Genomic DNA, 17664 nt, shown 5'->3' with positions numbered 1-17664 from the left:
TGAGGCTGATTCAAGTAGCATGACAAATACAGAGTAAGTTAAGCACTACATCTGTACCTATACACATTTTCCACTGTTCTTTAGGTATTCTGAAGATTATAACTTCTGAAGTTCAGAATAAGTTGGTTCCTAGGAGACAGCAGTTCTCCCGCGCTTGCGAAACGTATTAGAACAAAGGTATAAGTACTTATAGCCAGTTTGAGACGTTTGAGTTATTGCCTGTCCACATCGTTTATTATTGTCAAATAAAGGTTCACTTGGCAAAAGGTTTGTTTTGACACTTATGTTGGTCTCAACTTGTGACGGCATAATTTTGTATGCCTTTATGTTGAGTTGATGCGAAGTGAAAAGCACTTAGTTTAAGGGAATAACTATAAATTGAAAGTGAGCTGATGTTTTTATGGACTATAAAATGTACTTTTGGTTCGCTATAAAAAAATTGTACCTACCTACCGACGACCATCAACATTTTGGCCATTTTGAAGACTAACCAGAAATCCCTACAAACCCCTTATTGACAGGTGCCAACTGCCTATCCAAATGTAACCTGATAGTATCAAACGAAAGGCCGTCTAATTATACAACAACCATCAAAATATTTACCATTGAGTAGATTCCGATCAGCTTTAAATAGTAAATGCCCATGCCACTGACGTGAAATGAAACAGGGTAAGTAGCCAAATGTTTAAGCGCCGACGATAATATCGTTTTCGTAGCTATCTGTCTCTATCGCTCTTCCGTATTGGCGGGACAGAGCCAGACTGCGGTTCGATCGGCGTCTAGCGTCAACGATTTTCATTCGTCTAGGCCGGCTGCTCTCCTCGATGGCTCGCTTGCTTCGCGTGCTCGCTGAGCGTAAACATCTTATACCTTGCCGAGCCTTGGCCACAGAATAAATTAGTAGTGGTAAGTTGGTAAGTACTCGTAGTAAAAGTGTCTGTCGGTATACCTTATCCAGTGGCGAATAGGGTTAACCCACGGCTAGTCAGGTAATTGTGTCAACGGTAAAGCTCTGCTGTAGGAGCCATACCAGTGAAACGTGAATGTCTTCCGATTATTGATTCCTTTTATTAATTACTGACGATCGCTATTGGAGTGGTAGACGGCAGGATCGTGCCTGCTAATACACAGCACAAAGGTATATGTATACTGTGTGTCCTTGATTTCGTCTAGCCTGATTTCTTTCACATGACAGATGTAGGACACGTCCTCAATGTGCGTTAAGCTATTGCTAAGAAAGTCAAAGGAACTGATACCGACACTTTATCCGCAGCCGTAGCCGCCTAGATCGATCAGATCAATCACTTCAATAATGTCGAGATATTAACCACGGCAAAAACGCTTCTAATTGTAACAAATAAACAAACTAGCATCGGTTAAAACAGTAAACTTGTCTTCGTATGTGTTGATGACACAAATTAAGACAAAGGTGCAAGGATTTGCAAATATCACATGTTGTGGGTAAGGGGTGCGCTGGTGCGGGTATGATATGTTTAGATCCCCTCGGCTAACTCAATAGAAAAATCTGAGAAGCAAGAATCCCTCATACCTCCTCCCAATATGGTCCCGAGCTCTCAATTCCTAGGGACGAAGCGTAAATTGCATAAATTGCATTCCTATACCCGCTATACCGTCAAAAAGTCTGCAATCATCTACTAGACTACTACCTGTGACAGGGTATATTATAGTTTTCTAGAGTAGACTGACCTGGTAACAGATGAGCGCCATATGACCATCGTGCGACCACGAGAAGTGTGTGATGGGTGTATTTCTGTCGTTGATGAGTTCTATACTCCATCTGCCTACGTACTTGATCCAGACAAACTTCACCCTGGTGCTGTCCCTCGAAGCTAACTTCTTACTATAGACTGACCTGGTAACAGATGAGCGCCATACGGCCGTCATGCGACCAGGAGAAGTGTGTGACGGGTGTGCTCCTGTCGTTGATCAGCTCTATACTCCATCGGCCTTCGTACTTGATCCAGACGAAGATCACGCCAGAACTGTCGCATGACGCTAGCTTCTGGTAGGGCTCGTTCCATTTCACTAGGATCACCTGGAACAACGGAACTTTGTTAGTTTTCGAAGGCTGCTTTTTGTCGCCAAAGAGTAACCAACAAATTTCTATTTGCAACACCAAAGGCACTATAGTGCTTTGGCCGGTAAGTAGAATATCTCGCTTAAAGGATAAAAATGTGATTGAAAACATGTAATTTATAACCGTATAACCACATTAATTTAGGTAAGTTACGAGTATGTTCTACTAAAAGTTTACAGGTATGTCGTTAGGCATCTACTTCTTTAAATATTTATTGCCTGTTACAGATTTTATCCTCCATTTATTTATATATTGTAATCGTAATCTGTAATCGGAGACAAAAACCTTTTGACATGAAATGGCCCTGAGGAATTACCCGACAACCGCAAAGCGAATACCTAAATGTAGATATGCATAAATATAGGTCGGCTCGTAACTCATCCGTCCTGAATAACAGGCCAGCTCCCAAATAAATAAAAAGTAATTAGGTATACATCATAAATTGAAATAGATATCATACACGAAAGAAAAAACGACAAGGCCCACCGGTGGCCGAGCGCGACGCGGCTTACGTCTTTACCACTAGACCACCCGCCCGCCGTGGTACCCGACGAATTTTCTCTAGTGTAGGTATGTTATCTCTGATAAGACCCGGGTTTGATTCCCGGCTCGGCCACCAGTGGGCCTTGTCGTTTTTTCATTCGTGTATGATATCTATTTCAATTTATATATAGTAGTGACTAGTGTGACTACTTAAAAAAACCGGCCAAGTGCGAGTCGGACTCGCCCACCGAGGGTTCCGTACAAACTTTCTTTCAAACTACCTAGTAAAAATAATCTCATATTTTCATATAACTCTAATGACTTGACTAGAAGACAAAAGTATAGGCACTAATGAGTATTATAGTGTATAGCGCCATCTCCCGGTCAATTTGCTAACTAATTTGCGCGACCTGGTTTTTCAGGGATAATTCTTTATAATGTTAACCGATTTAAACAGTTTTTACTTTATTGGACAGAAGATGGTTTACGTAACATCTCGTATTAATTTGAAGTACGATATACATCCGCAAGGGTGGGTAAATTGAAAGTAAAAATCTGAAAAGTTTTTTGTGAATTAAAAAAAAAGTATTCAAAATACAAACACGATTATACAAACACGATTATATTTTTCCTGTAATATATAGCATAAAACCAATGTTTACTAAAATTTTCATAATTTTTCGTTGGTAAACTTCGAAGATAAGGGGGGGAACGGTATTTTTTTTTACATTTTCCTTCAAAATTCTTTTTTTTCCACAAAAAAATTATAAAAAATAGCTTATTTACGTTCAATTTGATCTCTTTCCAACGATACCCCACTTGACCTAGTAACTTGAAATTTACAGTTTGCCCCCCTTTCATTTTGGCCATTTTCTACAATTAAAATAAAAATATTTAAAAAAATTATACTTTCTATTTGTAGAGGTTTACAATGTTCACAACTATTCCAAATTTCAAGTTGATAGCATTAGTAGTTCTTGAGATATTTAGGAATGTGACAGACGGACAGACAGACGGACAGAGTCGCACCATAAGGGTTCCTGTTGTACCTTTTTGGTACGGAACCCTAAAAAGAACAAATCAAAAAATCCATACTAATATTATAAATGGGAAAGTGTGTGTGTCTGTTTGTTTGTCCGTCTTTCACGGCCAATCGGAGCTACAAATTGACGTGATTTTTTAAGTGGAGATAGTTGAAGGGCTGCAGAGTGACATAGGCTACTTTTTGTCTACTGACGCGAGCGAAGCCGCGGCCAAAAGCTAGTATTCAATAAAATAATTTGATTTCTTCCCTAGTTGTAATCATACATAATTTACGAAATGGAGTAAATGTTATCGCGGGCGGGAAAATGAAGGGAGGTATTCCGTGCCGGGCGGACGTGCCGGCATTCCCGATTCTAGGCCCGCCGGGGCGTCTAGAGAACACAATTTTGACGCTTTCAATACTTGGGCTAAATTGAAAAGTGCCCTAGGCTCCGAGTGGTACTATAGTGGATATAGTGCGAACGCTCGCCTGGCAAATGTTAAACGGGATTAGAGGTTCACTTATTTTATTTTATTTTATTTTCTTTATTGGAGAAACAAACAGGAATAAATGTACATAAAACATAACATTCGAGTGGGTATAGGTAAACATACATCTACCCCCTTAAAAGTTCTCACTAAAACATATGGGTTATAAAATACTTAACACTACACTAACATTAACAGTATAGGTATTCTAAACTAAAATTAAATTTAAATTTAAATCATGCTTAGTTGACTTGACGAAGTTTATATTGGTATCAGTAGGGTTCTTGCCTGATCTTAAATAAATTAATTTTCATCATGCACGAAATAAAGAACCAGAAAATTATAAGAGAAGAAAAAGTAGTTAAATTTTAAGGTCAATATCTATTTAGTTTTATAAAGGTAATAAGTTGACCGTGACTTCATTACATCAAATTTTCATGTACTTCTAAACATAGCAAACCGTTTTGACCTTAAAGATAAATTTAAAGATAAAGAAAAATTTATTTGATTAATCGGATAGTAGCCTACTTGCACTATTGAGTGGCCGCTCAGTCCTTAGCCTTACAGAATCTGTTAAGAGGATACGGTAGCGAAAATGCTAAAGTGGAAAGGAGCCCCCCTTTCAACTTAGGAATTTTAGTTAAATATACAAGTGTTATTAACTAGATTTATCGAAAAAAAATTGTCCATTAAGGACAACTCAGTCAAAAGATATTTAAAAAAAATCTTTAAAATCGAGGTTCCGCTCTCGACTCTTTCCTCCTTCAAAACTTAATCAATCGGAACGAAATTTAAGAATCTGAATAACAATGAAATAATCTATGTCGGACCGTTTAGCTTTTTTGGTTAATTGTTACCAATCTTGAGTATCACACCTTTTTTTGCGCCACAATGAAAAAGGCCGTTTTTGGAAATTTTTGATTTACTCTAGAGTCTTTAAAAAGCAGAATATCAAAAAAATCAAAACGGGCCGACATAGATAAAAATACAATAATAACAATCTGTGTTGAAACAAATCATTGCTCTATCTTCAAAAACCAGGGAGGAAATACTCGAGAGCGTTTGTATGGAGAATTGACCCCTACCGTATCGTCTTAAGCTTCAAGGTGAGTTATCATCAGAATTCTATGAAGGACAATGTATGAAACTTAGAAAGAATCACGGTTAGTTCCACTAGACTTAAATCGGCCGGGATATTGATCGAGATTAAACTTTTACTTTTTCTATTATTTTCAAGATGAACAATATCGCATCAATTTAGGAGTTGAGCACAAAGACAGGCAGCGTTGTTTTGCGATTAAAGTAAGCGGATATCCTTCTAAATTTTTTATCTTTCAATAACATTGTATTATGAAAATTGTTTCTCTTTCATCTACTTATTCTGTGGTAGAAGATTGTATGCAAAGGTTCCAAAACAATAATGTTGTTGGCTGTACATGCAGTAGGTGTACTAATCGCACATGTTTTCGTAACAGCGTGCGTAACCGAATGCACAAACGCTCACGAAACGAAACGCTCTCGCTCTTGCGTATTCGCGCGACAGAGCTAGACTAACCTTTCGCGGAGTTTCATTTTCGTTTCGCGTCGTAGAAATGCCATTCGGCTACGGGGCCTGGCAACATAAAGACCCATTCACATATATAATTCAAGCAGCATTGCGACAACATGTCCGTATTAGGAATGCGCCTATTGCCAGAACCATGCATGCATACGAATGAGAGCTGATTTACAGCTCAGGCCCATGAAACACATTTTCATTATGCTGAATACCTACAATGAATGAATATCATAATTTGGATTTCTTTCAACCCCTTTTTGCAAAGAGTGGCACTGAAACCTAGTAGCTCATGTGCTCTGCCAATCCCTTTATGGGATACAGGCGTGATTATATGTATGTATGTATATATGAACTTATTACATTTATTAAACGAAAATAGCTTCTACAGTATACAAATCAAAGTACAAACACACTACAATATAAATTAACAATTACAATATAAGCTAAAAAATACCACCACCACAAAACTAACTTAAAAACTATAATAACCTAAGTAAATTTAATAATAATAATAACTATAAGTAAAAAATCGGGTCTAATTTCGCTCCTACGTATGAATACGCTCCTACGTATGAGCTGTTGTTTTCCGCATAATAAGAGGGGTAATTAGGTAAAAAGATAACAAATAAAAAATTGACAAATTAGGTCCCAGAAGAGAAAATGGGCTCAGTTATCTCCTCAGCTGCTTGTCCGCATGTATGGTATAAAATAAAACGAAAAATCTGAATTAACATTAATTAGGTCCTTGCAAAATATGACCTCAACCTCATCAAGTTTCAAAGCAAGCTATTTAAGCATGGAAACTACAATAATAAGGTATTTACCTAAGGTAAATAACCAAAAAAGTAAACATGTCACAGGCAAATTGTCGTAATTTCGCAAACTAGTAACGTGTAACAGCAACCACAAAATGATTATGAATTGTTAGATCCATCGATACCCGTAGGTACCTACTAGGTGTTAGTTATCCGCTACACTACACTCATGTCCACACGGAACAATAACTGTCCCTTACTTACTGCATCACTTCATGAAACAAAGCAGTCCCGTTTGCGAGTGACACCTATACATTCACAATCTCTATCTCGTCTCCTTGCCTCACCAGTATAAATATAACTCTTTGTTAAAAGTAAGTTGTTGTATGAAAGTCTCGATCAGGTTATACATACTAGACACGGTAGTTATATAGATAAATATTTTGTGAATCGGACAGCTTCAGCTACCCACTTAAAGAAGGGGAGAACAGACCACGCTTTTCACTGACTGCGCGAGGCGAGGGCTTGCAAGCAAAATATTCAGATAAACAAATTGTGATTATTTTACTGGTAAATCTAATCTAGACTCGTAATCTATTCCGCAATAATTTAAGATAGTAAAGTGGAAAATGTCGTACGTGATCTGTCGTTGGAAACTTCTAGATTTTTATGGTTAAGAATGAACCTCATAAACATGAAAAATAACTCGTCGGTTCGGTAGAAAGCTTTCGAAGTTGACAAGATAACTAATTTCATTGGTTTAATGAAATCTAGACGTCAAACTAAAAGACGCCGTTCCACTATACTAGTAATATAGCCAGAGGTTTCGACTAGCCTTTTCTCTAAGTGGGTGTCCAGACGAGATAATATTTCGGCAAACTTGAATAAATTGCAAATCAGGTGAACGCATGGGCGCAAAAATAAAGTTGGGTCGCCGATGATTCCACTTGATTCGATTGACCGGTCAATCAAGAGGTGCGAACACAAAAATGACAAATTTTCACGCTAGTTTGCGCGTTTAGGCGCATTTTTAAATACCACTCGTTTGAACTTAGAATGTGGTCATAAAATTGGTGGTAAGAATAAATCGACATTGTCGAATGTCAATTTGAACATCTCGTCTAGATGGCCTTTAAGCAACTGGAATTCTAGGCATGTTATAACGTGCCGCAACGGGCGACAACTTACAACAAGTGTTTAATAAAGGCGCCTTACTTTTCTCGCTTTCCTCTACAATTAAGCGTACTTTATGGTACTCATAATGAGTTTTCCAGCCAACTTTTTTTAACCTTGGAATGTTGACGATATTTCTTGAGTTTCTTGTTAGGAACTTTTCGCTAACAAACAATTTTGGAGATAATTTAATGTTATGTGAGCGAGCGAAATGTAATTTAATCATCCTGTCAAATAAATATACAGAGTTCTTATTGTACGAGTTCACAACATACTTACACGTAGACATACAGCTCATAAATTATTACGTCTCACTTTTATACTGAGAATGTATTTCGTATCATCGGAAAATAAATAATTTTGAGATTGGACTAATTAAGGCGTCAAATAGGTACGTTCGTCCGACCTCATGAATGACAAGCTAACGATATTAATCTAGGCTACTGTTGCCAAAACAGCTGTTTGTCCAATAATTGAATTTACAAAGAGCAAATACCAGGGTCTTATGAGTTGCAAGGAGATGGTCGGCCGCACAGCTTGTAGTTGGTGCGCTGAGGCAGCTCGTGCGACGTGAAAGTCACTCCGACGACGAACACTATGTTATTAAACCCTAGATAAGGAATCTTATCTAAACTCATCGCATCAGATCTGTGTCTGCGCAGGTTGCAATTGGATCATTGCACAGCCTGTGGCAAACACATCACAAAAATGCCTCGTCTGTCAGAAAAGAGCTGTTTGTTAGTCTGCTGTTGCCAAACTCGAGAAAAGAAAAGAATCTCATTTTGCAAGGAGCTAGTACCAGGGCCTCATGAGTTGCGAGGAGATATCGTTGACCTGTTAAACTTACATCAGATCTGTGCCCACGCAGGTTGTAGTTGGTGCGCTGAGGCAGCTCGTGGGGGCGTCGCGCGTGCGACGACGTGAACGTCACGCCGACGACGCCACGCACGTTGCCCGTCGCCAGCCAGCCTTCTTGGTAGTAGTTGTTGCGGTTCAGTTTCCATCCTTCCTCCTGTGGAAAAACAGTCAAGTTTAGGAACAAGTTAAACTTTCGGCGGCAAAGGTTATAAATCAAAATTAACAAGATCCTTACTTTCGTAAATACTAGTTAAGTATACGATTTTTCTGTATTTTTGAAGAGTGGTTTACGGGTGCTAAAAGCAATACTTGCACTTCTTTGAAACCTTGTTTTTGGAATAGCGTTTCATCGCAAGCTCAATAGGTACCAGTGTGTGGGATAGTTTTTTGAAGGCGATATCTAAAGTAGCCGGCAGCCTAATTAATTAAGGTAAGGAGAGATAAGGCTAAGGCCTGATTTAGACGGCGTGCGAACTCGCATGCGATTTTAGTTACATTACGGGTTACATACAATTTTACACAGCCATCAAATACCGTAATGTAAAAAAAACTCGTATGCGAGTTCTCGTACCGTCTAAATGGGCCCTAATACTTATAGTATCAACATTAAATAAATGTCATATACAAAGAAAAAATGACCAATGCCTGCAAGTGTTCCAAGCTGAATTTTTTCGCTTCGATCCAGCTTGGAAAGTTGGAACACTTGGAGGCATTGGTCATTTTTTCTTTGTATATGACATTTATTTAATGTTTATAGTATAATAGTAGTGAGACTACTTAAAAAATACAAATTAAAATATTTTCTATGAGAAAATAGTTTAATTTGATACTTATAGTATCATCAAACTATTCGTTTTGTCCCGAGTAAACTATGTTAGACTAACTTGATTGAAATGAAATGATACAAATGAAACAATACAAAGATTTTAAACATACTGCAACAGTTTTCATTCCTACCCTACAAGTAAGTTTCGAGTAGATTGCACTCGACTCGTAGGTAAGAATGATTCCCGCTATTACAATGACTCCCCAGAGACTCCTAACCCGGCGCTATAGCGCTACATCCATCTCTATCGCTCTTGCATTCGAGTGACAAGGACACAGACAGACAATTTCAGGATTCCAATGTTCGAGGTAGAACTGTAATTCCCAAAACAGCATTTCACAAAACGACGGTGAAGGAAGACCCTTAAAGTCGTAACAATGATACGGATTGGAGGCTCCAAATTAAATGGTCAGTTTAGTGCAGTGCTAGGTCATTTTGGTAAATTGGTGAACTCAATATTTACAACTGTATCCTATCAAGCGAGGAATATCCAAAGAAAATAAAAGTTACATTTTAAGATGTTTATGATGACTGATGCTGCTACTGAGATGAAGACTCATAAAAGTCAGTCAAAACTAACGAATTATCGTCTTTATTATATGATATATTATGATTATTACTACTACCAGTGAGTTCCTCCCGTATCTACTGTCTTATATACTTATGTCATAGCTGTTGGATCTCCAAATAAATAAATAAATTAGATAACGAGTTTTGTACTTAATACCTATACCTACCTAAGCAAGACTTAGTCACTGTGAGAAAAGTAACGTCCTACAGTTGGCACCTAAGGAAATCGTTTACTTAAATGTTTTAAAAGCAAACTCTCTTATATTATTATAATAAAAGAATCAGAAGAAAAGGCATACCTATCGTAAAATCAAGTTAAACATTTTCCATAATGCCAATATGCAGAAAGGAAAACGTATAGAACGTTTGTACGGAGTATCGGTCCTAAGATATCCTCTTAATGTATCTCTCATACGATAATTCTTAGCTCATACAGCCGTATGGAGATTACGAAGAGGAAGCTAGGGAAATTAGCAGTCGTGCGTCCTGCGCCGGAGATCGAAGCGAAATTGCCAATTAGCCAGATATTACGTGATCCCAATCCCGAACTAGTGATGGGCCGTTCCTAGGAAAGTTCCCTATACTATAAAGGGAAATTTCCTTTTATTAGGGATATTCCCGAGATTAAGTAGATAAAGTTTCCCGGTAATGGTACAGTACTAGCCGTGTTCCACGTTCCCAAGGTGGGAATTTTAATGATAAATCTGTCATCATTATTTCTTCAGATAGCCCTATGCAACCATACATTTACAAGTTTTACGACACACGGTCATGCACAGCTATATTATTTTACCAATAAATTTCTACTCATACAGCTGTATGAGCCGTATGAGTACAAAGAGGAAGTAAGGGCAATTAGCAGTCACGTGGAGCGTCCTGCGCCGGAGATCGAAGTCAAATTGCCAATTAACCAGATATCACGTGATCCCATCCCCGAGTAGTGATGGGCCACGATGATGATTTGACGGTCCCGAGATTGTGCTAATTTTAGACTGTGGTATATATATGTAGGCACGTTGTTTAGAGCTACGCACGCGAACGTAAATGTTTTATCAAGGATTTTTGCTCATACCTAATATTAAATTTGTGTTCATATTGGACAAACCTGAAGATAGATACACGGTAGTTTTGTTTTATTATTTATATTATATCATCATTATTCCACGCAGTAAACGTCGTGATTACAATCTAGTCCATAATTGGCATTAAAAAAAAGAAAATAAGTAGATCTACGTCCTCAGGTGCACCAAATTGTTTTTTTTTTAATTTGATTAATTTCATTTATTTTTTTCCATTAGCATAGCAAAACCTGCGCATAAGAAATTATAAAAAAATTTGAACGCTAGTCGCTATGTATGAATGAAATTTATTTACTTAATTATTGTAGAAAACTCGTATTATATTAACATACAAACTACAAATACAGAAAATTAGTACTTAATACTTTTGTAGCCCAACCTCAAAACTAAGTATAATATCTTTATCATCGGGAACATTCCCAGAACGTTCCCGTTACAAAGTCAGACCAGCACTAGCCTCACCGTTACGACACACCCGCCCAATTAACGCCCATTTCTAAACCCATTACCTCTCGAGTCCCCCGAGATTAACAAACAACATATCAAAGCAACAGGTTACGGCAATCACGAAAACGGACTACACTAACACGTTTTATGGTTTTTAATTTTTTCGTTCGCTAAAGCGAATCCTAAAGGATTTGCTTACCGGCCATGATGGTAGCGAAATTTCCTTTTACAGTTTGCTTATCCAGCAAAAATAGATTCATTACAAACTTTTAAATGTTCCAACCCATCCGTTATTTTTCAAATGTTAATTTATTAGTGCTGCCTGTTGCTTACGACTTAGTTCGCTTGGATTTGTTTCCTAAAATAAATTTATTTCCCGATGTGAACAAATTAATTTAGAATAGTTTTATTTATATACGTAGGTACTAGGTACTTAAAATAAAATTTGATCCCTATACAAATTTGCATCACTTTTTTAACGGCCTTAGGGGTAGAATATTTCTTTAAGAATGTACTCGTAAACTAGTGTGCAAATTTTAACTCTCTAGCATTTGTAGTTTCGGCTCTACGTTGATGAATCAATCAGCCAGTCAGGATACTTCCATTTAAATATTGATAAAATATTTGGGTCATAACAAATGACCTAAGTGATGACCTAGATGTCCTAGATTGAGCCTGGGATCCCGGCAGGGCGTTGGCGGTTAGGTCAAATACGTAGCGTAAATAGGTTTGCTCGATTTTACGCACATGTCAAAGTTGTACTGTTTATTCATTCTATCGAAGTTCGGGCAGACTGTGGATTAAGTGCAGGTACTAAAAGAGCCTTTAACCTTTAACGCCCTTCTCGATGTTCATTTAATGATATTAATAATGCATTCAGGATGTTGTTGGGACTACCTAAGTGGTGTAATGCCGCGAGTATGTCCGTCGAGGTTCGCACGGCCGGTTTCAAGCCATACTGCTCAAGAATATTGTCACGATGTTAAGCCGAGTCAGGAAAAGTACCAACAGAATTCTGAGTATGACAGATTTGGATAGACAGATTTGACTGTCTAGTGTCTGATATCTTAACGCACTGGGTTATCAAACGGGCTGTTGCTCGTTTTAGGTACTATAAATAGGGAAATAGGTGACCTATTTCGTAGCACGTTAATCAATACCTATAGCTCAGAATAATATATACATAGTTATTTGGTTTACTAACCTAGTTTTATGTAGAGGTACGAGTATATTCCATAACAAACTATGGACTAGAGTTCGAAATAAAGGTTTATTCATTCAGTAATTGATTATAATTTATAGGAAAATTAACATTAAAAAAAATAAGTAGTACAAAATATAAGTCCAAGTCTATAATATACCTAGTAATATCCAGACACAAAGAAAGAGACTAGGTATGTTTGTAAGAAGAGGCTTTTTACGCTGGCCCACTGCTTACGTCTTAATGGTAATCATGGTTAAATATATGTAAAAATACAAGAAAAATCTCAGACTTAACAAAATATAATACTGGTACTTATTATGTGTATATACATACCTAAGTTAGATTTTAAAACTTTTTACATGTGGATTATACATTGTAGTGGGCTCTGTGGGCTATAGTTGAATAGTTTTACAGCAGAAAACAAGTCTAATTTGCTTGCCGAGAGAACGTAATAGAAAGTTTATGCGGAGTTGGCACTGCACATTTGCACAACACGGCACAGAGACAGTTCAAGCACAATTGCAATTTTGTAGTGAGAACGGAAGGTGTATGGGGCAAGTATGGCTCTTAACTATAATACAATAGACGTACTAAGTAACACTCATGGCTAGCGATGTTCCGTTCTCAATAATTTACCCGATTTGTATGGGAAAAGTTGCATCTCGGGAAATATTCGCTATACAAATCGGATAAATAACCGAGAACGGCACATCACTACTCATAGCAGAAGTCTTGTCAATTTGAAATGAAGTTGTATAAAATAAAATCGTGTGTATGTGGATTGAGTGAGCACCTTCCGAAAATAAAAAAAAATATGCTGATCATTTAGTAAAAGTTCTAAAACAATTGTAAAACGAATCTCTGAATTTGTAAAAAGATAAATCAAAAGATACAGCCATTAACATGTGCTCACTCAGTTCTCACAAACTACCAACGAAAACAGTGAATATATTCATTTAACATATAATATTTATATACTAACATTTAGTAAAAAATAGGCCAACCTACCTCTATAAATATTAGATCACCTAGTGACGTATTAAATTTTTTACAAATAGTTTCTTATGCTCACTCAATCCACACACTTTTGAAAAGCCGAATTTTGATGAAAAACATAAGATTTAGACCGCTATTATATGTGTATAGTTTAGTAAAAGTGAAATGGGAATTTGTAAAATACAAAACGAACCACTAACGTGTCAGGTTTTTTTATAATAAATTTTTGTAAGTGCTCACTCAGTCCACACGTTTTGAGAAAGTTAAAAATGTAAATATCTTACGATTTGTAGCACCTAAGACACTCGAAAGTACTTCAACATTTAGTAAAAATTTTTACTAAATATCCACCATCTAATATTTTATATTCGTTGTCTGGTTTTAAAGATATTCAGACATAACTTTTCTCATACAAATGTATCAAGTAGGGTGACCACACTATGTCGGCTCCTGATTTTCCCCACCTTCCCATTGTCATATTGAAATTGGGGAGTTTCGTTCAATTTTGATAATAGTTTACCGGATTTGTAAGTGGGAGCGAGAAAAGAATAACTATTTCTCGCTCCCACTTACAAATCCGGACGCTCATCTGTTAGCGCGATTAGATTACCAGGTTCTGGTTTCTTACTAGTGAAGTATTATATTCTTTGTTTCTTACCAATTATCATTCATGTCCTTTTTAATGCATGCATGTCGATATGGTATTATCCTGACGTCGATAAAAATTACACAATACACATCATCACTAGGCCAAGAACATAACCTAAAAACAGTTTGCAGATGGATAATTAATATGGTATTAGTTTAATATTATCAAAATTGAACGAACTAAACTCCCCAATCTCAATATGACAATGGGAAGGTGGGGAAAATCAGGAGCCGACATAGTGTGGTCACTAGGGTGTGCAAACCGGTTAACCGGTTAACCGAAAAACCGGTTAACCGAGACTTTTTGGCCTCTGTTAAAAACCGGTTTTTATAGTCTCTAACCGGTTAATAACCGAAACTGTATTTATGTCTCAAAATTTGGAAAATTAGGCATTAAAAGGTTCAAAAATACGTAATTATTTAATGTTTTGTAATAATAAAGATTTATTCATTACTTTTCATTGACAGCATTATTATCTGTAATCTGTAAACATTATTATTTTATTTTAAAAATTAGTCCCGAGTCTACTTAATTACACGTTTTATACAATACAGTAGAGTCCGGTTAGTATATTACGACTCCGCATAGTCCTAACGTCCAACCTCTTACAACGACATAAGCACAGGTATTTATTTAGTTTTCGTATGTGATAGTATTAAAGTACATCCGTTTATTACGACTCCAATTTTAACGACCAGCCGCTTTTTACGACATTTTACACAGAATCCGTCCGTCAAGTCCGGTTGCAAACTTGCAACGACGAGCGACAACGTTTTTAGTTTTACTAGTAAATTGAGGAAACAAGGCTACTTTCACCCGAGCACGGCCCCCAGTCTTGCCTACAACAAGTAGCAAGATTACATTGTGGCCACGTAACTTTTTGGAGTATTGTATTTAAAATTTTAACAATTTGTTCGCCTCGGGTCTAATCTTATAAGCTAAATAGAACCCAATTTGTATTTTTCGATTGCGTATAAACTAGCTTTACTTACAAATGATGAGCAAGCACGCATACTAAAAAGGACTTTTCTAACTAAACAAGTCACAATCAAATAAGGTAATAATACTATGATGATAATAAGACCCTGTAAATAAACCTATTGATTGAAATGTTTTAGTAATAGAGATGTAGATATTACTTTTAATTAAAAGAAATGAAATTCGTTTTGTACGACATCCGGTTAGTACGATGTAATATCAGCGGTCCCTTGAGCGTCGTTGTAACCGGAGTCTACCGTATATTTCAAACTACATATATTTTTTAAAAGAAAGGTAAAATGGAGATCTTGGTTTTCTTACATCAATTGCTTGTATTACTAGGGGCTCTGGGAGCTGTAGACCTTCGCGACATGCCTAGAAAACGCAACTGTCGAATCACATTCAAACCACACAAGCCTTTTTTAGCAATTTCCGCATTTACCAAATTTCCAAAAACTGGATAAAAATGATCTTCATCGTGCAAGTAATACCTGCTACGATATCATCAACATCAGGATTCTTAAAGGTAATGGTAATTATTGCGTAGTACGGCCATTTACTAAAAATCCTCAAAACCGGTTAATAACCGGTTAACCGGTTTTGAAGGAAAAGTCTCGGTTATTAACCGGTTTTTTAAGTTAACCGGTTTTTGCATACCCTAGTGGTCACCCTACTTGATACATTTGTATGAGAAAAGTTATGTCTGAATATCTTTAAAACCAGACAACGAATATAAAATATTAGATGGTGGATATTTAGTAAAAATTTTTACTAAATGTTGAAGTACTTTCGAGTGTCTTAGGTGCTACAAATCGTAAGATATTTACATTTTTAACTTTCTCAAAACGTGTGGACTGAGTGAGCACTTACAAAAATTTATTATAAAAAAACCTGACACGTTAGTGGTTCGTTTTGTATTTTACAAATTCCCATTTCACTTTTACTAAACTATACACATATAATAGCGGTCTAAATCTTATGTTTTTCATCAAAATTCGGCTTTTCAAAAGTGTGTGGATTGAGTGAGCATAAGATACTATTTGTAAAAAATTTAATACGTCACTAGGTGATCTAATATTTATAGAGGTAGGTTGGCCTATTTTTTACTAAATGTTAGTATATAAATATTATATGTTAAATGAATATATTCACTGTTTTCGTTGGTAGTTTGTGAGAACTGAGTGAGCACATGTTAATGGCTGTATCTTTTGATTTATCTTTTTACAAATTCAGAGATTCGTTTTACAATTGTTTTAGAACTTTTACTAAATGATCAGCATATTTTTTTTTATTTTCGGAAGGTGCTCACTCAATCCACACACACACAATAAAATCGTGGCTAAATGGAAAGGTACATGAAAAATCCAAATCTAAAGAAATAAAAATTGACAACGAAATAAAAATCGTTTCATTATATTTATGAAATATCGAAATACGTCCCGCATGTCAATGTCAGTACAAGGGACGATATCCATAATAAGCAGGGCTTCTCAGATAACAAATGACTCGTATGTTAATTTCAAAGAAAAAGAAACGTACTACCAATTTCGCTTTGCAGGGTTATTACTAAGAACAGGCGAGCCTTCGCCTAGCCAAGGTGAGATCTCCAGTTTCTCCAGACTCTAGTAACAACGAATTGTTACTTAATGGGGCCATATTGTACAGTGGTGAGCTGGTGAGGGAAACATATGGTTGAAATGCGTTGTTTTAAATTATAATTTTAAGACTGTATATAATGTTGTAGCGGGATTTAGTTATACTCGATTAGAAAATATCGTCATATTTCAACCATTTCAAACAAAATCTCAACCAATTATATACCTAACATTTCTCAAGAATCACTCTATTCATAGGCGAAAACCACATGAAAATCCGTTCAGTGATTTCTGAGTTTACACGGCAAACGCGGCGGGGACTTTGTTTTATAAGGTGTATTAATGTACATAGAACATACATAGAGATGTATACATTAAATGGTATAGGTATATGGACTTTTGATAAACTATTTCACAGCTTTGACTTTCAAATAAAATAATGAATTTGTCCCATAACCTGCTCGTATTTTTTTTAATTGGGCTACGAGTAGGGTAAAAGCACCAGTGCCCAGCCGTGCGCCAGTGGTCAGCCTTTTTTGTACATTTCGGGCTGTAATTATTAAAGTTTTTGTCAAATTCGTGTAAAAACTTGATAAAATCATAGATTGATTAAATGATAATTGTAAAATATCTCAAGATTTACAATTGATTTCAAGAACTAAGCACAAAAAAATTTCAAAAAGGTGCAGTCTTCTGACATGAAGCATTATGTGCTTTCGCCATTTTTTTTTAGAATGTCACATGGTATTTTGCTAAGATGTTAGCAGCCAAATTATGATTTCTTGGTTAAAGAAGAAGAACTTTTTCGCCTAATTAATACTTAAACTATCTGAATAAAGTAAAAAAATAATAAAAATGTATGTGAAAACCAGATTTTTAAGGG

At 36.4% G+C, this 17664-nt stretch overlaps 1 protein-coding gene across 1 annotated transcript in view; it reads right to left on the bottom strand.

The window, feature by feature from the left end:
• Positions 1-17664, bottom strand: part of LOC125224604 (tubby-related protein 4) — a 91756-nt gene that overhangs the window by 53271 nt on the left and 20821 nt on the right. Inside the window, exons 2-3 of the mRNA XM_048128021.1 lie at positions 8427-8591; positions 1874-2056 (exon numbers count right to left, since the gene is read on the bottom strand). Of these exons, the coding sequence (XP_047983978.1) occupies positions 1874-2056; positions 8427-8591 (348 nt within the window). The remainder of the gene's footprint in view (positions 1-1873; positions 2057-8426; positions 8592-17664) is intronic.

Source organism: Leguminivora glycinivorella, chromosome 3 (assembly GCF_023078275.1).
Source record: "Leguminivora glycinivorella isolate SPB_JAAS2020 chromosome 3, LegGlyc_1.1, whole genome shotgun sequence".
NCBI classification, from domain to species: domain Eukaryota; kingdom Metazoa; phylum Arthropoda; class Insecta; order Lepidoptera; family Tortricidae; genus Leguminivora; species Leguminivora glycinivorella.
Note: the sequence above shows the minus strand (reverse complement) of the source record. Positions and strands in the feature narration are given on the sequence as shown.